The sequence below is a fragment of the Carya illinoinensis genome, chromosome 7 (genome assembly GCF_018687715.1).
Source record: "Carya illinoinensis cultivar Pawnee chromosome 7, C.illinoinensisPawnee_v1, whole genome shotgun sequence".
In the NCBI taxonomy this organism is placed as follows: Eukaryota; Viridiplantae; Streptophyta; class Magnoliopsida; order Fagales; family Juglandaceae; genus Carya; species Carya illinoinensis.
Window position 1 is genome coordinate 30102780 of NC_056758.1, and position 25501 is coordinate 30128280.

The following is a 25501-nucleotide window of genomic DNA, read 5'->3' on the forward strand; positions in this document are numbered from 1 at the left end:
AGAGTAAGAGACTTCCGTTTCACAGTGCGGCTTTGCAGGTAGGTTGTTCGTTGGTTGGTTGGTTGGTTGTTTGCCTTGGGCAGCCCAAAATGGCTTTTTCCGTTTCCTCGTTCACTGTTCTTCTCCTTCCTTGCTTCATTCTCTCTTTTGTGCTCTGCAATGCCTTTCCTGCCCACCATAACTTCCCTTTCCACCACCGCCACCCTCGCTTTGCCAGTCACAATTACAGAGATGCTCTCACCAAATCAATCCTCTTCTTTGAAGGCCAGAGATCTGGGAAGCTCCCTTATAACCAGAGGATCACTTGGAGGGGGAACTCTGGGCTCTCAGATGGCTCAGCTATGCATGTACGTAACACCACCTTCTGTTTTGTCTCTGGATACCTCTGTTTTTAAGCTTCTCTTAGTCACATTGTGGGAAATGTGGAAGTGGGTTTTGCTCATTTTTGTGTCTTGAAATGCAGGTTGATTTGGTTGGAGGGTACTACGATGCTGGGGACAATGTGAAGTTTGGGTTCCCTATGGCTTTCACCACCACTATGCTTTCATGGAGTGTTATTGAGTTTGGTGGGTTAATGAAAGGCGAGTTGCAGAACGCCAAAGAAGCCATTCGCTGGGCTACTGATTACCTTCTCAAAGCGACTGCACATCCAGACACCATTTATGTCCAGGTTTGTATTATCTGCTCCGCATTGTCAGATTCTGCTTCTTTTTGTCTTAGCAAATGGGTATTTTGGGTTCTTGTGGATGCATTTGGGACATTTGATTCCGGCTAGAAAAGAGGAGGCTGGGGTTGATATCATGTGGTGTGTTTGGCAGGTGGGTGATGCTAACAAGGACCACGCTTGTTGGGAGAGGCCTGAAGACATGGATACCCCGAGAAGTGTGTTCAAGGTCGATAAAAACTCCCCTGGTTCTGATGTGGCAGGTGAAACAGCTGCTGCTCTTGCAGCCGCTTCATTGGTTTTCAGAAGAAGTGACCCAACATACTCCCGGCTTTTGGCCATAAGGGCAATAAGGGTAAGGCTCTAATTAGATTAAAAAAAAAACAATAATTTTAAAAAAGAGTTTCCCCAAGTTTATCATAATATTCATTTCCCGGTCTAGGTGTTCGAGTTTGCTGATAAGTACAGAGGATCTTACAGTAACGGGTTGAAGAACTTCGTGTGCCCCTTCTATTGCTCTTTCTCTGGTTATGAGGTAAACTTTGTCATCCTCCAACCTTTTAATATTGTTTCCTTAAAAGTTGGTGAAATTAAGCTTTTTTGGCCATCTCAAAATATGCTAGGATGAGCTTTTGTGGGGTGCTGCTTGGCTGCACAAGGCCACCAAGAATCCGGCCTACCTCAGCTACATTCAAGTTAATGGACAGACCCTTGGGGCTGCAAATTTCGATAATTTCTTTGGTTGGGATAACAAGCACGTTGGAGCGAGAATTCTTCTCTCTAAGGTCCCTGATCACTAGCTTTTAACTCTTTTTACAATTAATAAGCCATTGAAGTGTTCGATATTGAAACTTTTACATTTTCAGGCATTTCTTGTCCAAAAGGTTCAATCCTTACACGACTACAAGGGTCATGCAGATAATTTCATCTGTTCTATCATTCCAGGGGCCCCTTTTTCATCAACCAAATACACCCCAGGTCCACTCTCTCTCTCTCTCTCTCTCTCTCTCTCTCTCTCCGCCAAAGAGTGGTCCTTTTTTTCTAACGGCTACTTTTGTTTTTTTGTGCTTGAAATCCAAGTAGGTGGACTTCTGTTCAAGATGAGTGATACCAATATGCAGTACGTGACCTCCACTTCATTTCTGCTCTTAGCCTATGCCAAGTACTTGACATCTGCCCGCCGGTTTGTTGATTGTGGTGGAATCACTGTCACCCCGAAGAGGCTCCGGACCCTAGCGAAACAACAGGTACCCTTATCGTATGCCATAAATGCCATTCCTCACTTATTTACTTGTTAGTTTACGTTTTCCTTCAGGTGGACTACCTGCTCGGAGAGAACCCATTGAAAATGTCCTACATGGTGGGGTATGGTCCAAGGTACCCACGAAGGATACACCACAGGGGCTCATCACTGCCATCGATTGCTTCACACCCAACCAAGATCCAGTGCTCCTCGGGTTTCAACTTCATGAAATCCCAAGCTCCCAACCCAAACATCCTGGTGGGTGCAGTTGTGGGTGGGCCCGACAAGAATGACAGGTTTCCAGATCAGCGACCCGACTACGAGCAGTCGGAGCCATCAACTTACATTAACGCACCCCTTGTAGGCACACTGGCTTATCTTGCTCATTCATTTGGCCAGCTCTAGAGATCCTTATAGCTCCAGCTTGTTAGGTGTCTGTTTTAATTGCTACCTCTATTACTACAAGTAGTTGCAAGTCTCTGTATTCCTCTGGTGGTGCACATGGTAAACTGGTTATAGTCTCAAGACTGCTCGAGCCCCAAACCTTGAAGCACAATGGTCAAGGGGTGGATATTATTTAATACAGTAATGTTATTGGCAGTTTTCTTCCATCGTGCCAGCAACGGCATTTATGTGTAAAGCGTGGAGTTTAAAATCAAAATAGCAATGTTCAATGCGTTGCTTTTTAAGGATGATAGTCCATTTTGGGGACTTGTAATCTGTCCTCTTGTGTTTAACTTACTGCTAATCTCTAACCCCCTAACTTTCTAATAAAATTTTCTTTATTTCAAACCATGAAAATGAATTGTGCCTCACCTCCTGGATTGCCCCCTCCTCTTCCATGAACTAAGTTTTGATGTTGCCATTCAATCTGCCAAATCAATTGCAGCAGCCGTTTGCAATTAGAATCGTGACTAGATACAACACATACCTACTGCCCCCCCCGTCTTGTCTTCATTGAAGGGGAAGCCGAAGCAACTTTTCTATTTCTTTCTAAGAAAAAAATTTAGAACGATAAAATATCATCTGATGACTCCTAATTGGTGGAGTGATTACTCAAATCTGTCATGCTTGTATCTAAAATACATCGATAGACAGATCAAGCGGATTAAATGGGTAACTTGCATTGGTATTTATTATCGTGCTCCACTCTTTTGTATCCAGTTGTCTTTTTGGCAGGAAGATAATCTCTATATGAAATAAGTAACGCATCAGCAACATTTCATAAATCTTAACATGTTTTAGGGAACAAAATGTTAAAAAAAAAAAAAATGAAAAAGCGGAGGGGGAAAAAAAAAAAAACGAAGGAAAAAGTAGGACAGAAGGGGAAAGAGAGGGATGATCTAGTTGATTCCACAAACAAAAAAAACGTTAGTAAAGGGTATCTTATTTGGATGGCCTGTCCTAGAAACTAACGAAATGCAACTAGAAGTTGAGCTTAACTTTTATTTATTTTTTGTTGGGCTAGCTAGAAGAAGTATGTATAACTGAAAGTGATTGTTATAAGTGATTGTCAGTGAATATACAAGGGTTGGGGGTTCGAGTTTTTGACCATTGGAAGTAAGGAAAAGGAGTGGAGGGGAGGGCAGGGGAAGGGAGGATCAAGCAAAAAGAGTTTGTAGAGCATGTGATATTGTTGGAGGATGTGGGTCACGTGGTCAAAAAAGTTAGTTTTAGCAGTCCTGTCAGGGGTGGCAGAGATGTCAGAACTGGGACTTACACTCCCTTTCTGACAAAAAAGATTAAGAGGAAACCCCAGCATGAGTATGCACATACACACAATGTGGTCTGAAACCCTAGGGTAAGAGGTATCTGAGGAACCGAAAGACATTCCTCCAGTCTGCCTTGAACATTTCAAAGATCATTTTTATTCCGGTGCTTTTCTGATAATCAGGATGCCCCGCGCAGTCCTCGTCAACATTTGTGTGACTTCCACTCTTAAACTGTTGTCGTTTGGAGAACTAATTAAACTGATACCAAGCCTAAACACAGTCATCCTAAATTTTGTCATATTCAGTCACTTATTTCAAGTCCAACGCATTTTATGTGATAGACATACAAAACCATTTATGAATTGTACATTTCCTGAGTTGTTTTTACAATGTTCAGTGTCAATTAAAATGGGTCTTTTGGCAGCATTGTTGGGACCAAAGGAGAGTGCACAAAAAGGACCTGCTGCTGCCAAATCAATTGAACTCATGACAGCTACAATACTGGATTTCACTGCCAACCGTTTAAAAGAAATGCCAAGATTCACATAGAAAAACGCTTCAGAGTTTTAATACATGTGCTGTTACACATACAACTAAACAGGTGATGAATTTACAAATTATTCAACACACGAACAGAACTTTATTCAATGCGTGTACGCATAAAGTTACGACTTCATGAACTACAGACTCATTCTTCAGCGTGGGTTATCGCTCAACCTGGGGACAGATTTGGCCTGAAACAAGTTAACCATAAAAAAAGTTACTTGCATATCAAGCAGATTTAGCACTAAATATATATATAAATCAAACCTGTTGAACTATTAAACTGATGTTCATGCTTTATACCACTTCATGAATATCAGTTTTATATTTAGAACGAGAATTATAAAACTCTAATTATAATTAGAATTGTAAGTGAAGTGGGTTGTTCGTGAACAAATCAAGCTTGGCTGATAGATTTTATTAATGAAGTAAAATTTAAGAGAACATTAAATTAATCATAACCAATAAAAAAGGAAAATAATTAATTAATCATATAGTGCAAGAAATGCATAAACTAGTTCCAAAAATAAATAAGATTTGAATAACTTGGTGATGAACTCAAGCTGTGCTCTTGTACTATACAAAATTAAACAAACTGTATTTAAATAATCAATATTCAACCGGGTTACAGCCCTATATTAATTATGTGCCTACCTCTCACAGAATTTCTAGGCGTTTAACAACTTATTTTGAGCAAGTCTTAAAGTACTCACCAAATCACGGAACTTGAGAATGTAGAACATCTCAAGGTATCGTCGATTCTCACGCCGCTCCAGTTTTGAAGCATACTTCCAGAAACTATAAACTCCAGCTAATGTCATTAGCCTTTCGGAATAAATGTTCCACGTATACCTATAAAATTATAATTTGCTCTGTAAGCCTCATTTATTACATCCCAAGGTCAATTTCAGCAAGAAACACAAACCTTTCATAAATTCTTTTAAGTCCCCCATCAGAAATTTTATGCCAGTGACTTGGATCCTCCTTGGATCTTTGAAAGAAATCCGCCATAAGAGCTGCAGCTTGGTCAGGATGATATGGATCAATATTAAAACCTGATACACCATGCTCAATAATCTCAGCAGGACCACCATGGCAAGTGGCAAATGTTGGAAGGCCACAGGTCATAGCCTCTACAACTGTAAGTCCAAATGCTTCATAAAAAGCAGGCTGCAAATTAGAGAAATGTGCACTTTAGCATAAAGCCACGAGAATTGTATTTCAATAGAGAAGACCACAAGGATTGTATACCTGAACAAAAGCACCTTTTGTGTCTGCTATGTAGCGATATAGCTCACCATTGCGTGCTCGATTCATTTGGGCTGATATCCATCGACATTGACCTTCTAAGTTATATTCCTTCATAAGAGAATGCATCTTCTCAATTTCTGTAATTTCTTCTCTGTCTTTGGACTTATTTGGGTCATGGTAGCCACCAACCACAACAAGATTTACCAGTTCCCTCAGTTTGGTGCTCTTGCCATACAGTTCAACCAACCCAGTAACATTTTTCACATGGTCCAGCCTTGCCATGGTAAAAATTAAGGGCTTCGATCGGTCAGTCAACATACCGCTGCACGATTCACAGAAGAATTAGTGTATACGGTCTAATATCCAACATAACTTGTGTCAAGAAGTTACATAAATAGAACTACGTAAATGGTTAAAGTTTTAGCTAACCGTTGTATACCACCTACCATTACCCATGCTACAAGTTTTATTAACAGAACTCTACAGTTAACAATTTATGACCTGAAAGAATGCAATGTCTACAATCTGTTTGAGTCAAATTTTCTATCACTGCTATGAATATAGGCTTCATGAAGAACCTTAAGATTTATCTTTTACCCTTGGTTGAGCATTTTCTTTCCCAGGTTAAAAAGAATATTTAAGTAGGGGGTAGAACTTTTGACAAGCTGCTTCATACACATTTGCTGATTTAGTTAACCATAACTCACAGCTGATGGACCTGATCTCAAAATTGAGAACAAATGATATAGATTATAAAAAGAAAATGGAAATATACTGTCCCTCCTGCGTTCAATGTGGAAAAACCAATTATCTTGCCATTTTCCTTCTGGATCCCTCAACTGGGATTGATGCTCTACATCTAGGTCCCAGAAACAGAATTCTTGTGAATTATATTTGTCAGATCTATTATTTCTTTGATAAAGATTTTTCCTTTTATATTATTATTGTAAAAGGAAAAGAGGCATAGAATGAAGAAGACTCACATGTGCTCATCATTCTGCTCAGGATCATACAACAATTCTTCAATGGAACCATGTAGTGCTGTAAGTCTTTTTTCCTTGTCAGAATATGGGAAATAGATACTCATATCTGCCCCAGGAGAGACAATATTGAACTTTGGATCAAAAACATCAATGCCATGAACAACTCGGTACAGCCCTGGAAGAGTGAAAGCCCTGTGGCTCTCGTACTGGCCAACAGTATTTTTCCTGAAATAAGAGAATACAAGTGAAACACCTGATCTAACAAGCACCCTTAAGGGTCAGACCATAAATAACACTTTAGGTCACACCATAGAAAACACTAAAGTGTCTAGGCAGAATCACAAAGTTTCATGAAAATTTTCAACTTATAAAGGCAGTGTTAATGCTTGAATAAGCCTTGTTATAAAAGTGAAGTCAGGAAAATTTAATTCCCATGATTGATACCTGACTAAAATAAACATAATTGTACCCCAACAAAAGAAAGGAATAAACACAACAAATTATATTAAATCAATACCATTGAGCTTTTATATCAACAAATAGATTAAGAAATGTTTTTCCTAGGTGGAAAGTGTTTGTGTTATGACAAATTAAAACTTAGTTTTGAACCATGACTTTTATATGACGGTTGGAAAAATAAGACCGTTAGAAAATTATATCCAATAGAATAAATATGAACGTTAAAAAATTAATGTGTATTTTTTTAATAAGGAATAAATACTTTAATTATCATTAGAATTAAAATAAATGAAAATTGCAAATAGATATTTAAATGGAATAGTCAAAGATTTAGAGAGTTTGTTATTTAGTGTTGTTGAAAAGTGGCTAGTCAAATTAAAAAAAGTGAATTTCCTAGTAAAATTATGACTAAAGAATAATTAGGCCACTACTAATGCTCTTATAAACTTAATGGACTCCAGGCCGAGCCTTTTTCTGTCAAATGAATCCATCTGTTTGCGGTACATCTTAACCAAATGAACATTGGAATTGGGCAAGGAAGAAGCAAGACACGTCAGGGTGTAAAGTTGGATCCCATCGCTATCTTAAAAAAATTAAGTTTCCAACTACATAACCCCACCTTTTCCTGTCCCCTCCCCCTCTATCTTCTATGGTGTATGTGAACATGCTGGTTACACCAATGTTCTGGGTCTTTTGGGTCGTTAAAAGCAAAATTCCCGAATCTCAAGAACTAACTAGCCTGAGGCACTGTTGAAGAGGACATATAGTCCTTAATGTGGTCTCTTCAAACAGGGCATTCATTGCATAAAGCAGTAAATATGTAACTATGATGCACTCATTGCATAATTAGCAATTGATAGTGGTTTAAAAGAGATCGTCAGTCTTTCCAAACTATGTCAAATTATTAAACAGAGAACAATATCAGAATTCTTTTAAACACATCGTATGATTAAGAATGGCCATATATAAAACAAGTGGGTGGCCACGCATAAGCATATTTCGTTTGTACAGTACATTTATAAGTTGCATTGTACTACTGCAACTTACTTATTATAAACTTAGTTAGCCACAAGCATTAATTAAGCACAAAATAAATTAAGTAGTTTTTTTTCTTAATATAAAAAGTCCAATGCAAAAGCCAGCAGAACCTACACTATAAGGAAAAAAACTTACGTTCCTGCAATCTCCTGGTATGTACTGGTGATGATAAAATCGGCATTGTTCATGGCTATAATATCGGCAGTGAACTGACATGAGAAATGGTACTTATCGTCGAAGTTTTTCCAATAAATATCAGAATCTGGATATTTTGTTTTCTCCAGCGCATGAGCAATTGTGCACTACAGATACCAAAGCTTTTTACCATAAGATTGCCCTCTCAGCAGATAATAGCATGAATGTCTCATTTGCATTATCATAATACGAGAAATCATTGCTAACCTGTGTGACTCCCATTTTATAAGCTAGTAAAGATGCAACAAGATTTCCATCACTGTAGTTTCCTATAATAAAATCTGGTATGACCTGTAGCTCAGCAACAAGTTCACTTGCTGCATCCTGATCAAACACAACCAGAAATGATAATAATATTAGCAAAAATTGTTTTGATTTTCTGTAAGCCTAGACACAATGACTCCCAAGTGGCAGGGTGCTATTGAATAACAAAGGACGTGGCGATGCAGGTGGTAAATGGTACATTAAAAAAGCTTATCAATAAAACTTAATGAAGTAACAATGGTCAAGCTTTGATGGTAAGGTTAATCAGATTCTCTTAAGAGCAGTCAATTTCTTGTAAATAATTAAATGATTTGCATGCAAAGCTGATTGAGCAAACAAGATGTAATTTTATCCAGTCTTTCATTTCCCCCCTTCCAACCCACCCCCAAAAAAAGAATAATGATTTTATTTAAAGAAGCTAATTCTGTGATGTTTATAAACACCATTTTTTTTCTCTCACACAAGGAGTTTGGACTTAAAACGTATATGATCACCAAATGAATCTAAAATATACGTTCCAACCATAGCTGTTAAGCATAGATTTAAAACAAGAAAATAAGAAGAGTAATTCACTTTACACGTAAAATACTTTTACCTCTGCAAAGGTCTCCAGATAGGGCCACACATCAAATCTTGAGATCCATTTACGAAGAACTCCTTTCTCTGACCTAAAAGGAACTCGCAAAATATGTGCATGTTCAGTTCCACTGACTCGTTCCAGCCGCTGATTGCATGTGGTTCCTTTTGCATCAGGTATTAACCTGGTCACCTTGGATAACCAGTAGAAGAAGTACAATGTTAAAAAGAACATTAGGAAAGGTTATCTAAACAATGTCTACCGATCAAAGCTAAGCACAAAAACACTTACAATAAGAATCCTAGGAGTGATATCCAGTCCCTGCTTACGTATTCTAAGAAGCATTTCTTTCTCCAGTGCACGAACTTGGTCCAGTATATACACAACCTTTACATTTAAAAAAAACATTGACAATCTATGAAACGGGAAGGAGAAAAATTGAACAAATGAGCTAGACAGAAGATGGAAAAAAAGGGGGCATGTATATTTTGCAGCTCAATTTTAATGATGTATTTTGAAAAAAAAACAAAAAAACAAAAAATTGAATACCTGGCCACCAGTATCCGGTAAACCGAGAACATTTGCTTGCCCAAAGTAACCATGTGGAGATAAAATGACAACGTTAAACACCATGGGTATTCTCCCAAGGAATGTCTCTAATGTAGATGGGTCAGGGGCGTGAAGAACGTCCAAGAGAAGATGCATCATCTCCAATACTCGTTCTGCTTTATCACCCCAACCTCTTTCAAAACCCATTCCTTGTAATCTGCATGCAAGTGTAAAAGTAAAACCAGAAAACATCATGGAATTGAGACTCGACATATTACCAATCAGAAAAAAATTACCAACGAAAAAATTGTTTTAGAGTTGACATTGTGTGTGTGTGTGTGTGATTTTTTTTTTTTTTTTTGGGGGGGGGGGGGGGGGGGGTGGTTGGAAGAGAGGAATACAGAACTTACGCATATTCAAAATCAGAACAGGGAGTATCAGATGGAAGCTTAGAAATATATTCCTCGGCTTTGACCAATGCAGACTGAAGTCGTGATATGCTCTGTATCCGATCATTTAACATCAACGCCTGCACATAATCCTCAATCAAATCGTATAGCTCTTCAAATTTCCCATACAAAGAAAGATTTTAAATACTTTTTTCAAGATATTCCACTCCTAACATCAACCCCTGCACATAATCCTCAATCACATTGTATAGCTCTTCAAATTTCTCATACCAAGAAAGATTTTGAATATTTTTTCAAGATATTCCACTCAAGAGCATAATAATACCAAATACAATTAGACCCACAGTACGCAAAGAAAGAATATTACACTACGACACCTTAAGAAAAACAACTAAAAGTAAATTTGAAGTTTTGATCATTTCCAAGTAAAAATTAGGGTATGGCAAAGTGAAATTATTGGAAAATAAAATCAACATTGGAGAAGGCCCCTTGCTTAGCAAACTTACATGTCCTTTATATCTGTGTGCTCGGAGGAAATCAAGTAATGGCTCCAACGACTCTTTGTTACGAAACATAATTGAAGAAAGGTGACGGTTGAGGAACTGAACACCATTGCCAATAGACGAAGACCGGCTGGGGCGAGGAAAGTTTGCATTGAACGGCTCGAAATCGAGCTCTAGTACAAAATTGTCATCGGGCCTAACACAGAACAAATACAGACATTATAAAGAAATACTCGTTGTGTTATTAGCTAAGATGTACATAATCTAATATATTATTTTTCAAATAATAAATTTTCAGTGTAAAGAAATTGCTTACTGGTCTACAAGTTCTTCTTTGAAGTGAAGATATTCAGACACGCTCAGTTGCTCCACACTGAGCTCATGGACGTTAACACGAACATATTCCCAAACACCAGGTCTTGGGCGAATTGCTATGGCCACAAATGGAGGCAGAACTATGGCTTCCTGTCACCAAAATAAACCTCCTTTTTTTTATATAAAGTGAAAAGATTAGCGGTTTCATATAACTCGATGATATGACAAATACTCTTGAGAACAAAATTCACAAAAATAAGGGACAGCATTTTTACTTTTTAACAGCTTCCAAGAGAACATTCCCCGTTATAAGTTTCGTCTAGGCTCACCATAATTTCAGCATCAGGTTGGCCTTGGTACTCTAAAAAATTGCTTCTCTTTCTTAACACCACCAAACCCCCAAAGAAAACAAATTAATTTGCAAAAAAGCATTTAGCCAATATATTAATAGAGAACATGACGATGCATTGAAACTATTCAAAAGAAAAACAAGTATTTCTAACTATAAAAACATGGACTTAAAAACAGCTGATCGGCTAAGGAACCACCTGAAACATGATTATTTATCAATCAGAATATGAATTCCCAAGGTGAATAAAAAAATATCACCAAAAACTTCAATAATTTTTCCATTTCTTTTCCTACGCTTTCACCGCATACTAGAGCTAAGATTAACACATCGGCTTCCCATATAAGGTGATAGAAACTGGAAAAAAAAAAAAAAAAAAACTGGATTTGAGTGACAAAAATTGGTTCTTTGTAAACAGACAGGGCTCAGAAGAGAAAATTCACCTGTGCAGTTTTGAGGACCTCGCCAAAAGGACCATCCCGGAGATGTAGCCTGGATTCATCGTCACCGATGCAATTGTCAAGCTCATCGATCAGGGTATGCGGTTGCAGAATCCCTTTACCCTGAGCCACGTACCTTCAAACCCAACAACCAACCAATACTGATTCAATCAAATCCTCAAAACTCACAAACAAACGACAGGGTCTGACAGAAACATCCAAAAAGCTGTCACTATCTAATATGATCTAACCCTCTGTTAGGCTGACGAGAAAGGTGGAAAAACGAAAATGCAAGCACCGAAAACAAAAGAAAGAAAGAAAGGAGCGTGAACTCGTAAACGCATTGATCAGAAGCATCGTGACCTCATCCTCCATTAGAAGAACAAAAAAAGCATAAAAATAAAAAAAATATCCTTTCCCACAATTTTTGGAAACAAAAACAGAGTATGCAGAGAGAAGTAGGACGAACCTGGAGAGAAGGGAAACGAGTTCGTTACGGTGAGCAGAGAGAGTGTCCTCCACCCTCTCCCTCATGCTTGGGAATCGAGTTAACTTCGGGTTAGACATAACTTAAATCTCAAAGCGAAGACCTGCCTTTGTGTGAGTTTCAATGATCAAACCGGAAAAAGAAAGCGAAGGTGGCGAAGTTGAAAGGCGTATCGATACTGTGATGGGATTGGATAAGATGCTATTTATAAGGATAAGAAAGGAGAAAGCGTGTTCGAAATTGTGGGAAAAATGACGTTTTGGAGAGGCAAATTCAAGGGTGGTGGTCTGAGACAAGAACCAGGGGGCCGGAGAGTTCGCTGTTTTCGGTTTTGGTTTTTGGACAGCGTTTTCTGGTTTTCTCAATAGTCATCATTGGAAACTTCGCTATTGCCCTTCAATCGTGACAAGTGTATAGGATTGCAATTTTAAACGGTATCGTAACTTTAGCATGGTCAAGCATGTTCACCCTTTCCTGCTCTCTTTTCTCTTATCTCTTTTCTTTTTAGTTTTTTGTTTTCCTCTGAGGATAATATGTCAATGATAAAGCAACACGTGTGAATATTATGTGAATCGGATTGAAAACTCCTTCGATTGAATGGGTCTATTTTCCTTTTCCCTCGGGAGGGAAAAAATAAATAAATAAATAAATTCTTCTTCCTCTAATAATAATAATCTTAATCTTAATCGGATTGAAAAATTTCACAGCACAATACGCAATATAATTTGATAAAAATATTTAATATATCGATAGAATTGTTTTACTTAGAAGCCCTATATTATATATATATTAGATAAAATAATTTTTTTAATAAATGTATAGAATATTTATAGAATTTTTCATATTTATCTAAGTAATAGTAGAGATCGAGACAGCTTGTTTACACAAATAAAATTCTTAAAATTTTCAAAATTTATAGTAATCACTCAAATATAAATTATTTTTTAATTTTAAATTCTAATTTTTTAATTATTATTTAATCAATATTCAAATACAAAAATCAATATAATTTTTATAAACTTCAAAATAATTTTTTAATTTTATTCAATTTTTTTTCTTTATTTTTTAAAACTCGATAAAATTTATTCATTCAAATTTATATAACAATATTTTAAAATGTTCCAAATGTCCAAATATATACTAATCGAACGCCTGTGCAATGATAAAAAGAAAATGATATTTTGATGCAGTCTCGACAAGGAAATAGTGAAGTTGGTGGCAACTGGCAACGTTCACATAAGAAAATGAGATGGATAAGGTTGTAATCAAACCCACTTGGCCAATCTTGATTGGATGCTAAACAATTTGATCCATAGGCTTCCCACCTTCTAATATTGTTTGAATTATAATATAGTGAATAATATTATATATAGTTAAATTATATAAAAAAAATAAGATTTTTTATTAAAAATGTTTACATAAATTTTATATATATATATTTTTAAATAAATACACAATACTTATATATTCTATAACTATAAATATCATTTATAGAAAATGTAAATTATTCTCTTTTATCTCTTGTAAATATGTAACCTATTTCTATTATTATTTATTTATTTGACGATTAAAAGAAGGAAAAATATAGTTGCAAACATAATTATGCACTAATGTGATATGATTGGTCAAAAAGTAAATTTTATTAAAAACAGTGTTAATTTAAATTTTAAATATGAATAAATCAGTATTTATATATGTGTGTGATTGTTCTTGTATATAATAAAACTCTTAAAAGAAAATGTGCAAACCCAAGTGGACCGTCGCCAACATGCATGATACTAGAACCTTGTCCCACGTCTCTAGAAGATAATTTTTCTTATTCTGACCACATGCGTCGCTCTCGCCAATAGTTTAGGTTGATGGTCAATAAACATAATTTGTAAATAATTTTTTTTAATATAAAAACTTAAACTCCCTTAGGATATTAAGATAAATCTCATTTTTTTTTATATAAATTCTTTTCAGTTTCTATTTTTCATCAAATTATTATCTAATCATATAATTTTTCAAAACTTTTAAACAAAATATAAAAAAAAATTCAACTTCTTCAAGTCTTAAAATAAAAATAATATTATAATAATATTTAATTTTATAATATTTTTATGTAACTTTTATCTCTTTTCTCTCAAAATCTCATCAAACATCTTAATTGTAATAATTTTGCTATTATTTAAAAATTATTTCACTATTATTTATAAAATTTTTATCTAATCTCATCTCATTTTATTTCAACATTCAAATCAAGCTTAAATATATTTAATGAGATAAATGTATATATTGTCATTCAAAGGGTGAAGTTCCAACAATTATTGAGTTCAAAGACGGTGATTCTCCCACAGAGGGAGTCTACCGAAACACTTATCAAACAATTAAAATTCTTTTATTTTTTTTTTAAATATATTAAATATTTTTAAAAAAATAAAAATCAGAAATTCATTAAAAATTATTTATTTAACTATTAAGTTTAAAAAATAAAAACCCACAGTCGGTGGCCATCGGTGACCACCTTCTGTGGGAGAAAACAATTCCCTTTTCTGAATTTATATATATGTTCATAGCACCCAAATATGGTAAACAAACGAAAAGAAGATAGCAACGAGTAGATAGATGCTGTGGTTTTGGTTTACTGCCTCGGCCCATGGTTGTTTATAATTCAACTTGGAAGATCGAGGCATCATTGGTTTGTGTACTACACATTTTTATTTGTTATTTTTTGTTCTGTACTACACATGAATCGAATCCGGATAATATCTTCTTCTTTTCTTTTCTTTTTGTTTAAACCAAACTTCTGGACAACGATTTCACGCCTTAACTTGTCGGAACTACATTTAAAAATTAATATGGGTCCACCACTAAATACCGTCAAATTAACGCCTACTGATTTCTGAAGAGAACGTCTCAGGATAAAATAAATTGGATTAATGGCAACATAAAAATATATATATTTATTTATATTCAATTATTTAATTTATGTTAAAATTAGTTTATTTTCGTCGTAAATAATTCGTCACAAATATATATATATATATATATATTTTTTATAATATGGATTGGCTTATCTAGTGATGATCTCTTTCTTCCATATGTAGTCGTAAGTTGTAAGGATTAACACAGATCTTAATTAATAGATATATATTTAATAATTATTTCATAAATCATTGTAATTCCTAGCTAGCTATTCTCTTGCCCAATTAGAGGGAAAAAAAACTTTCAATATTACCATGGCCTTAGGGCCCAGAAGTATCATTTCCCGGATTAGGACAAAAAAGAAAAACAAAGAAAAAAAGATGGCAATGTTATAAACTATCTTGAATTGTATGATCACATTTATCTAGTCGTCAAATGTATAGTACATAGTACTAGCATAGTAGTAGCATAGTGAGTTGGTCGACATATGCATAGTACATAGTGCTAGCATAGTAAGTTGGCCGACATATGCATAGTGCATAGTGCTAGCATAATACTAACATAGTGAGTTGGCCGACATATGTATAGTGCATAGTGCTAGCATAGTGCAGCATAGTAAGCTAGCATAGTTCTTTTTGTACGCCTATATATATCGTTGAATTCTTTAAAAAATTCATAAGTTTCATAACCTTTCTGAACTCTATCTCTTTTTCTCTCCTTTTAAAAGTTTTATAATACGTTATGGCTCTCTCTTTTCTATGATTTCATAACACGTTATCAGCACGAAAGTTCTGACGATTTTGAAGCTAGTAGTCCTCAACTTCAAGTAAGTTTTTCAATATATTTTTATATTCCTGATTTATATATGTAAAAAATGTCAAATCTTACAAAATTGAAATTTGTTGCTCTTGACATTTCTGGAAAAAATTATTTATCTTGGATCCTTGATGCTGAGATCCATCTGGATGCGATGAACCTGAGAGATACAATTAAAGAAGAAAATCAAGGGTCACTGCAGGACCGTGCTAAGGCAATGATTTTCCTTCGGCACCATCTTCATGAAGAATTAAAAACTGAGGATCTAACGGTGAAAGATCCACTTATTTTGTGGAATGATTTAATGGAGAGATATGAACACCAGAAAACTGTAATCCTCCCAAAAACTCGTCATGATTGAATGCACCTGAGATTGCAAGACTTCAAGAGTGTTAGTGAGTATAACTCTGCACTCTTTAAAATTAGCTCGCTATTGAAATTATGTGGTGAAAAAGTCACTGATGATGACTTGTTAGAGAAGACATATACTACTTTTCATGCCTCGAATGTGCTCTTGCAGCAGCAGTACCGAGAGCGAAAGTTCAAAAAATATTCTGAACTTATATCTTGTCTTCTATTAGTTGAGCAAAATAATGAGCTTTTGTTAAGAAATCATCAGTCACATCCTACTGTTTCTATATTATTCCCTGAAGTGAATGGTACTAGATTTACATCATTCCCAGAAGCGAATAGTGCATCTTTTCAAAGAAAACGAGGGCGTGGACGTGGTAGGAAAAACTATGGAAGTGGAGGTCCTATAAGTGACCACACTAAAAGGGACAATAATAGATATACACCGTACCATCAGAAGTGGTTTAACTCAGAGAAGGACAAAGGTCCCCAAAACAAATTTTTAAAGAAAGATGAAGATGGATGCCATAGATGTGGTATGACTGGACATTAGGCTCGTATTTGTCGTACAGATAAGCACTTGGTTGACTTATATCAATCTTCTATAAAAGAAAAAACAAAGAAATTTGAAACAAATTTTACTGAACCATCATATGCTTTAGATTCTATAAATGGAGAAGATATTACAAGTGTTGATGTTTCTGATTTCTTTGAGGATTCTGGTGGTAGAGTTGATCATGAAAGTGTTCATTTTTAATTAATGTATTTCCTTTATCTTATTATAAAATATTTTTATATTCTGCAATATTTTGTAGTAATGAAAGTTTTATTTATTCTTTTATACTTGTTATAAATTATTGATGATATGATTTATCTGAAAATGGAAATGGAGCATCACTGAAGGATCGCCCTAAATCAATAATTTTATTGAGTATCTCATATGAGTGATACTTGTACCAAAAACTCATTATGATTTATGCACCTGAAGTTGCATAATTGAAATTGTGGAAAGAATATATATTTGAATGAATGTCTCGAATGTGCTCCTGAAGTACCAATATCGAGTATGCTCCTGAAGTAGTAAAATGAAATGCAAACGTTCACAATATATTCTAAATCTGTATCAGTGACTGAGCAAAATAATGAGCTTTTGATAAGAATCATTATTCACATCTTACTAGATCTACATAATTATCTGAATTGAATGATAATGAATTTATATCATTCTATTCCCTGAAGTGAAAAGAATGATGCGTTTCATTCAAAGAAACTAAGAGATTGAAGGTGATAATGAATATCTTTTTGGGCCAGAAGCTCGTATTGGAAAAGCTGTAAGTTTTCTCTTTAAGATGATATTATACAAATTATTGAATCAAATATTATGATGTATCAAAAAGTGATATGATTCAAAATATTTGTATCTTTTCATGGTTATCTTGATCATCCAAAATCAATTACGATAAGTAGAATGATTTTCATATGAACGTTCATAAAATAACCAGAAGATTCTTCTACTATAAAGTTTTACCACCAGAAATGAAAAGAAAAATTTGCTTGAAGCAAATAAGATGAAATTATTCGACGTTATCTTAATTATCATATGTGAACCAGAAGTTCAGATGATAATTAAATTTTGGATACAATAAGATAAAAATGTCTCATATTCTAGCTGCTAAAATTCCAGCGAGAATTGAAGTCCTTGTAGGACAATTAAGAAATTCAGCAGTCTAAAGACATGTATAAAGGCATGTGAGACTTATCGATACAAAAGATAGAGTATCTCAAAAGAGAAAGGCACAAATAATTTGGTGCTCCTGAAGAGGCCATACCCACAAAACAAGTAATAAAGTCCATCCAAATTTTCTGTATAAAATTCTCCTATATAAACTCTTGAAGAGTACCTCCTGAAGAGGTTTTTCATGAAAATGTCTTCCCTTGAAGAGGGACAGGTACCTGAAAATAACGAGATCTCATTACATTTCATGAATAATGGAGAAATTATGGATAGAAATAAAATTGTTGTCGACAATGTATTTACATATGAGATGGCAATTGACATTACCAGAAGTAATGATGAAAGTGAATCAAGAATTGTCGAAGAATACGACGTAAAATATTGGCCAAATTTGAAAGAAACAATTCCTGCAGAATTGATTCACTAGTAAAATATGATGCATCGGGACTTATAGTCCAAACACCTAAAGAGATGATGCTTGTTGAATATCAGTGGGTATTTATGGAAAGGAAATAAAAATGTGATATATAAATCACGAGTCAGTTTCTCAATTCCTGCAGAATTGATATCATTAAGTAAAATGTGATAAATATGGACTTGAAGTCCAAACACCTAAAAATGTGATTTTTGTTAAATATCAGTGGATATTTATATATATGATATAAAAAGGCTGAAACTTTTAATATGAAAATGTGATATAGAAATCACAAGTTAGTTTCTCGAAGAAACAATATTGATATGATTTTAAAGTGGTTGAAATCATATTGAGATTTTTATTAACTTGAAAGTTACCGAGAGTTTGGATATGCATGATTAACTGCATATTTATATGGATCATTGGATCATGATATATATATAAAAATCCCTGAAGGATAGAAAATGTTTGAAACTTCTAATATGAATACATCTAGAAATATGTATTCTATCAAGTTTCAAAGATCCTTATATGATCTAAAGCAATCCAAACGCAAATGAAAACAAGCTATTATTGCAGTTTATATATATGATTTAAATGTCATTGAGGCTCCAGAAGAACTCATAAAAACTGCACATATTTGAAATATAAATCTGAAACCCTTGCGGCTTCAAGGGGAAGATAGATGATGTTATTAGTCATGAAATACCATCTTTTCATACAATTAGTATTTCAGATTCATATTATGGGTTTGATATGAAGTGTGCATTATTAAAGAAGAAATAAAAGGGAGCACAAAGAACATCTACCAAAAGATAGAAACACAAATATGAATATTTGTGAAATATTATTTTATTATCTTGAAACAAGAATTACAAAAATTTGAGACATTTTGCCTCATTCTTCAAACGCTCTTGTTCTTCAAGAATCTGCATAGCATCCCTATCTAAAGGGATGGGCAATCGAAAAGAAGATTTAAGCAAGGATTTTAAATTCTTATTCTCTTTCTTTATTGATTCTATCTTCATGTTAGACTCCAGAAGAAGTCGCTGAAGTATAGTAATATTTTCGTGGTGATTGTCAACTCCACAAGTTCTGGATTGCAGTCGCTGAGAAAATGCGACAATGGATGATGAGTATCGGGTACCGAGACTCACAAGCTCATAGATAACTTCATTATCTGATCTATGAGTTAAATCATTATATTGCATGATAGCACCTGTGGTAGAAGCAGGAACAGCTGATGAACGAGGTGCAGAATACCTCATATATTGACCCTGAGAAGATTGTTGAGCCATTGCAGAGAGAGATTGAAGGATAAGAATGCAGAAAGAGACTGTAGAGTAAAAATGCAGTATGATTACAGAAAAGTGAAGAAGATGAGATGCGAATGAAAATGAACTGAATATCTCTTTTATAGAGAAAATTATGATACAACATCTCTCATGAAGCAAGAGAAAAGAGATGGAATATAGCTTCATAGCTCTGCGGCGCTTGACAGCACGCCTGACAGCTGTGGTGCCTGACAGCACGCCTGACACCTACAGAGGAGTTGAAAATCCGAGGTGCTTGTCTGATCTTAAAAGACTGGCCACCGTTTTTATTAAAAAATGAGGTTAGCGGTTTAATATTGATGAATTCTCCACTAACTGTGTTATTTACAAGAACTCCAGAAGAGTACAACTCCAGAAGAGTAGTGATGAGCAGAAAGATCCAGTTGTGATTATTTTATCAACATGGATCAAGTCTACAGTTAGTTGGATGTACAGATGCGAGTTATCTTTCAGATACACACAAGAAGATCATTGCAATTCATGAGAAGAAGGTTGAAATTGATATCAAGAAGGTACGGTCAAGTAAAAATCTGGCAGATTTATTCACTAAAGCATTACCAACTGCAACATTTAAGAAGATTATGCAGAACATTGGAATGCGGAGGTTTGAAGACCTGTTATCATGCACTACCAACTGCAACATTTAAGAAGATTATGCAAAACATTGAAATGCGGAAGTTTGAAGACCTGTTATCATGCACTTTTCAGGGGAAGTAATGTCTTGAAGACTTGTGCTGATTGTACTCTTTTTCCTTCGCTAAGGTTTTATCCCACTGGGTTTTCCTTTGTAAGGTTTTAATGAGGCAATCCTAAAGCACTCAGCAATACACATTAATACTGTACTCTTTTTCCTTCGTCATTGGTTTTTTCCCACAGGGTTTTTCCTTGGCAAGATTTTAACGAGGCATATTCTTTAAATATGGTCATCCAAAGGGGAAGTGTTATAAACTATTTTGAATTGTATGACCACATTTATCTAATCATCAAATGCATAGTGCATAGTGCTAGCATAGTACTAGCATAGTGAGTTGGTCGACATATGCATAGTGTATAGTGCTAGCATAGTACTAACATAGTGAGTTGACCGACATATGCATAGTGCATAGTGCAGCATAGTAAGCTAGCATAGTTCCTTTTGTATGCCTATATATATCGTTGAATTATTTAAGAAATTCATAAGTTTCATAACCTTTCTGAACTCTATCTCTTTCTCTCTCCTTTTAAAAGTTTTATAATACATTATGGCTCTCTCTTTTCTATGATTTCATAACAGGCAACATATTCATTGCACAAAAGGATAATAATTTCTTCTTCTATATTTTTGTTGTCTTCGAATTCGGTGAAATGAAATGTTAATTTGTATGTTTTAATTAGGGCTAATAATTTACCGACCATCCATATAATATATATGTATATATATATGACCCTCACACAGCTTTATATAACAAAGAGGTTAAAAATTCAATGTATAGTACTATCGCTATAAGAAATATCGTGTTTTTTCAAGAATGAGATTGGCGGCAAAAAACATATTTGTTATGAAAAAAGATGTTGTTTCTTAAAATTTCTTTCATGAGAGTCTCATGGGATATAAGTCACTGTAAAAAATATTATATCTCATGAAAACTCGTAGAAAATACATGTGCATAGGTTACTTCAAGTCAATCTTGTGTTAACTTATTTATATTTTGTTAATAAACATGCTTCCCATAAATTAAATTATATTCTTACCCTTTGAAAATAAAATTTTGAGTATTATTTGTTGTTTAATGAGCAATAAATAATATGAGTAATGACGTTATTTACGACATCATCTGAATATATAATAAACATGCAGATAATCACGTAACAATATTATTGATGTGACAAATATGCATTAATCACACAAAAAAGAGGATTAGAATTTAAAAAAAAAATGAAATAATTATTATAAGGTTCAAAATATTGATCAAAATTGAGTAAGCTGCTCTTAAGGCAGGCGCTAATTAAGGGTTCTAGTAAAGCACATACGGTCATCATCTTCCAGAAAAGCACCTTTAGATTGGTGTGCAAGGGAATAAATATCAAACACGCTAAAGAAGAATCCGATGGAAGCCGGCAATTAAGGACCTTTCTAGGGCTTTTATAAGAGCTAGGGAATTAATTCCGATTCCTAAAGTTTTTTTACTTTTCTCACTTTTTAATATTCGTGCCAAAGTTTTTAAGTTGGAATACTCAAGATGGTCTTGATCATTGACAACATGTACGTCAAGTTTGAGACCAAACACTGAAAGAATTGAAATAAATCTGGAATTGCTTACCAGATACGTATGCATTTGTATTCATATATATAATTAAAGTTGTTACAAAGGATAAGATTTACAAGAATTTAAACTTAAGTGTAAAACGTAACTGCTGCAGAACAACGTGAAGAGGAAAAACAGAGAACCGTGTCAACCACCAAACTACGATAACTTCAGTAAGTTACGTAGTTTGAATATCAGTTATGATAGATTGAACTTTATCCTTATTATTCCCCCGTAAACTAGCAGGGAGATCCAAAACAGAGAGCTTTTCCCGAAGATAACAGAACCGATCAGCTGTGTGTCCCTTGGTAAAGATATCTGCAGGTTGGAGAGAACTGGGAACGTGCTGAAGAATAATATCTCGATTGGCCACCTTTTCACGGACAAAATGGTAATCCACTTCAATATGTTTAGATCGGGCATGAAAAATTGGATTTGAGGCAAGAGCTAAAGTACTGATATTATCACACCAAGCAACGGGAGCAGAATCAAGGGAAATCTTTAGCTCACACAAAAGCATGCGTAACCAATAAACTTCAGCCGTAACGAGAGCTAAACACCGGTATTCAGCTTCAGTACTCGATTTAGACACCACAGGTTGTTTCTTTGCCGACCAAGAGATGAGATTGGGTCCAACGTAAACACCATAACCACATGTTGATCTTCTATCATCAGGATCACCGGCCCAATCAGAGTCACAATAGGCATTAATATCAAATGAACCAGGTTTGTAGAAAAGACCATAATCAAGCGTATTCTTCAAGTATCGCAGCACACGTTTGGCTGCTGTCCAATGAGCCGTGGTTGGAGCTTGCATGTGTTGACAGAGTTGATTCACGGAGTACGAGATGTCGGGGCGTGTGAGAGTAACATACTGTAAAGCCCCCACCGTTTGCCGATATTCAGAAGGATCCTGAAGAGCTTCTCCATCATATTTGGACAGTTTAGACCCCGAGACACAGGGTGCACGATATGGGCGAATACCAAGCAGTTTCACACGGTCCAAAAGATCAATGATGTACCGTGTTTGCCGTAGATGTAATCCTGAAGGATTGCGTGTGGCTTCAATACCCAAGAAATACATCAACTGACCAAGATCCTTCATAGCAAACTCAAGTTGTAGTTCAGAAATAAGAGAGGTAATGAAGTCCCGATCATTTGAGGTAACAAGAATATCATCCACATATACTAATAAAAACACATGGATTGCTCCAAGATGATAAGTAAATAATGAATGATCAACTTGTGAATTTTGAAAGCCAAGGGCCAAAAGAGCCGTGGAAAGTCGATTAAACCAAGCCCGAGGGGCTTGTTTCAACCCATAAAGAGATTTATGAAGCTTACAAACAAACTGAGGATGGACCGGATCTTCAAAGCCTTTTGGTTGAGTCATATAGACCTCTTCTTCTAAAATACCATGGAGAAAAGCATTAGAGACGTCAAGTTGCCGAATTTCCCAATTGAAAGAAACGGCAAGTGCAAGAACCATACGAACAGTGGAAGGTTTGATGACTGGGCTGAATGTATCATGAAAATCAATACCACTTTTCTGAAGATAACCAACAGCAACTAGTCTAGCCTTGTGACGTTCAATACTGCCATCAGGTCGCCGCTTGAGCTTAAAGACCCATTTGCAAGGGACCACGTTTGTACCAGATGGGCGAGAACACAGTGACCATGTTTCATTCTTTAATAAGGCCTGAAACTCACTTTCCATTGCTGCAAGCCATTCGGGTTGAGACGCCGCGTGAGCATAGGAACGAGGTTCAGAGATAACTACACCTGCATGTAATGCTTGAAGAGGATGACGAGTAGAATATAACTTAAAATCAGGAAAGCTACGGGGCTTAAGATGACCGGTTTGGGATCTAGTAACTCGATGTGAGGGAGCCACAGGAATAGGTGAGCCATCAATTTGGGTTTCAGGAGATGCATTGTTTTGTGGTTCAGGGAGATGAGAAGAAAAAGTTGTAGTGGAAGGGGGCAAGGTAATCGGAGTCTCAGTTTGGTCAGAATTGAGAGATGGGGGAGAAGAGTGGAGATGGGTATCGAGTGAGGCAGTATCGGGCGAGATATTTGGAGAAGAAGTCACTGGAATATTAGGCAAAACAGGGGAAGAAGTAAAAGAAAATGAGGGAGGGGCAAAAAGTAAACTTGGAGAATTACCTGAAGGGTGTATGCGGCTGGCAGGATCAGTGATGTTGGATTGTACATGAGCTGGAAACTTGCCTTCGTCAAAAATCACATTGCGAGATATATAAACACGTTTAGAGGAAGGGTCAAAACACCGAAAGCCTTTATGATTAGAACAATATCCAATGAAAATGCAAGGGGTGCTACGATATGATAATTTATCATTTGTATAAGGACGAAGGCATGGAAAACATTGACAGCCAAATGCTCAAAAATATGTGAAGTCGGGAGGGAGATGAAAAAGCCGTTCATAAGGTGATAAATAATCAAGAACCTTGGTAGGTAAGCGATTAATTATATAAGTAGCGGTTAAAAACGCATCAACCCAAAATTTCTTAGATAATCCTGATTGAGCGAGAAGAGTAAGTCCCATTTCCATAATATGACGATGTTTCCTTTCGGCGAGGCCATTTTGTTGAGACGTATGAGGACATGATAATCGATGAAAAATCCCATTATCACTCAGAAATTGCTTAAAGATGGTAGAACAATATTCACCACCATTATCACTTTGAAATTGTTTAATGGTGGAGTTAAATTGTTTTTCCACTAAAAGCTTGAATTTAACAAATGTAGAGTAAACATCGGATTTATTTGAAATAGGAAACATCCAACAAAAACGAGTGAAGTCATCAATGAAAATGATATAATAGCGACAACCACTCAAAGAAGGAGTGGAAGTGGACCAAACATCAGAATGAATAAGTTCCAAAGGAGTAGTTGATTCTCTTGAAGAATCAGAGAATGGCAACTGTTTTGACTTTCCGAGTTGACAAGACACACAAATGGACGATGTATTTATTGAATCACTAACTGGAAGAGAAAAATTAGAAATGACACGACGAAGAATTGTTGGGGAAGGATGTCCCAAGCGACAATGCCAAATGGAGGTAGAAGCCTTGACGCCAACCGTCATTGTGAGAGCATGCAATTTTGGTGATGATAGTTGACGAAGGTTGATCGGGTACAATCCATTATCACTTGGTCCCGTCAGTAGCGTGTCCCCCGTCAAGATATCCTTCACAGAAAAATCAGAACCAGTGAGTTCAAAAAGAACATTATTATCGTTACAAAATTTATTGATAGAGAGAAGATGAGCGGAAGCTTTAGGACAATAAGCAATATTTTTCAAGGCAAGCGTAGAGGAAGATGTTTTAATGGAAGCATTGCCAGTACGAGATATGAGCAAACCTGTCCCGTTACCTACGCCCACGGAGTCATCACCTTCATAAGGTTGAGAAGTCGCGAGATTAGCAATATCGGAGGTAACATGAATATTAGCACCACTGTCCGCATACCATTGATGCTGGTTTAAATAAGTTGTATTAGCCTCAACAACCATAGCAGCTAATTCAGTAGGAGGATGACGTCCCTGGAAGGAGTAGTTCATGCGATTAAAGCAATCCAAGGCCTGATGTCCCTCGCGTTTGCAGATTTGACATGGGGATCGTGAACGTGACTCAGACGGAGCATGGGCAGTTGA

At 35.6% G+C, this 25501-nt stretch overlaps 2 protein-coding genes across 4 annotated transcripts; one reads left to right on the forward strand and one right to left on the reverse strand.

Moving 5' to 3' along the window:
* On the forward strand, positions 1-2596 carry LOC122314840 (endoglucanase 17). Its single transcript, XM_043130461.1, has 8 exons — positions 1-347; positions 464-670; positions 819-1019; positions 1107-1199; positions 1288-1449; positions 1531-1642; positions 1748-1911; positions 1980-2596. Exons 1-8 carry the CDS (start codon positions 90-92, stop codon positions 2310-2312), a joined length of 1530 nt encoding a protein of 509 aa, XP_042986395.1. The 5' UTR covers positions 1-89; the 3' UTR covers positions 2313-2596.
* A 1544-nt stretch (positions 2597-4140) lies between these two features.
* On the reverse strand, positions 4141-12372 carry LOC122314839 (sucrose synthase 2). 3 transcript variants are annotated; one of them, XM_043130457.1, is made up of 15 exons: positions 11965-12372; positions 11499-11631; positions 10708-10856; positions 10395-10587; positions 9889-10007; positions 9479-9695; positions 9221-9316; positions 8948-9121; positions 8296-8412; positions 8029-8195; positions 6397-6621; positions 5414-5735; positions 5088-5332; positions 4876-5014; positions 4141-4353 (listed from the first exon to the last, which is right to left on the reverse strand). In XM_043130457.1, the coding sequence occupies exons 1-15, from the start codon at positions 12060-12062 to the stop codon at positions 4315-4317; spliced, it is 2433 nt and encodes an 810-aa protein (XP_042986391.1). In that variant the 5' UTR covers positions 12063-12372; the 3' UTR covers positions 4141-4314. The 3 variants fall into 3 exon arrangements, with proteins under 3 accessions (XP_042986391.1, XP_042986393.1, XP_042986394.1); XM_043130459.1 differs by lacking the exon at positions 11965-12372 and adding an exon at positions 10982-11087 and having other exon boundaries at positions 11499-11635; XM_043130460.1 differs by lacking the exon at positions 11965-12372 and adding an exon at positions 10982-11087 and having other exon boundaries at positions 10708-10876; positions 11499-11635.
* Between the last annotated feature and the right edge of the window lie 13129 nt (positions 12373-25501).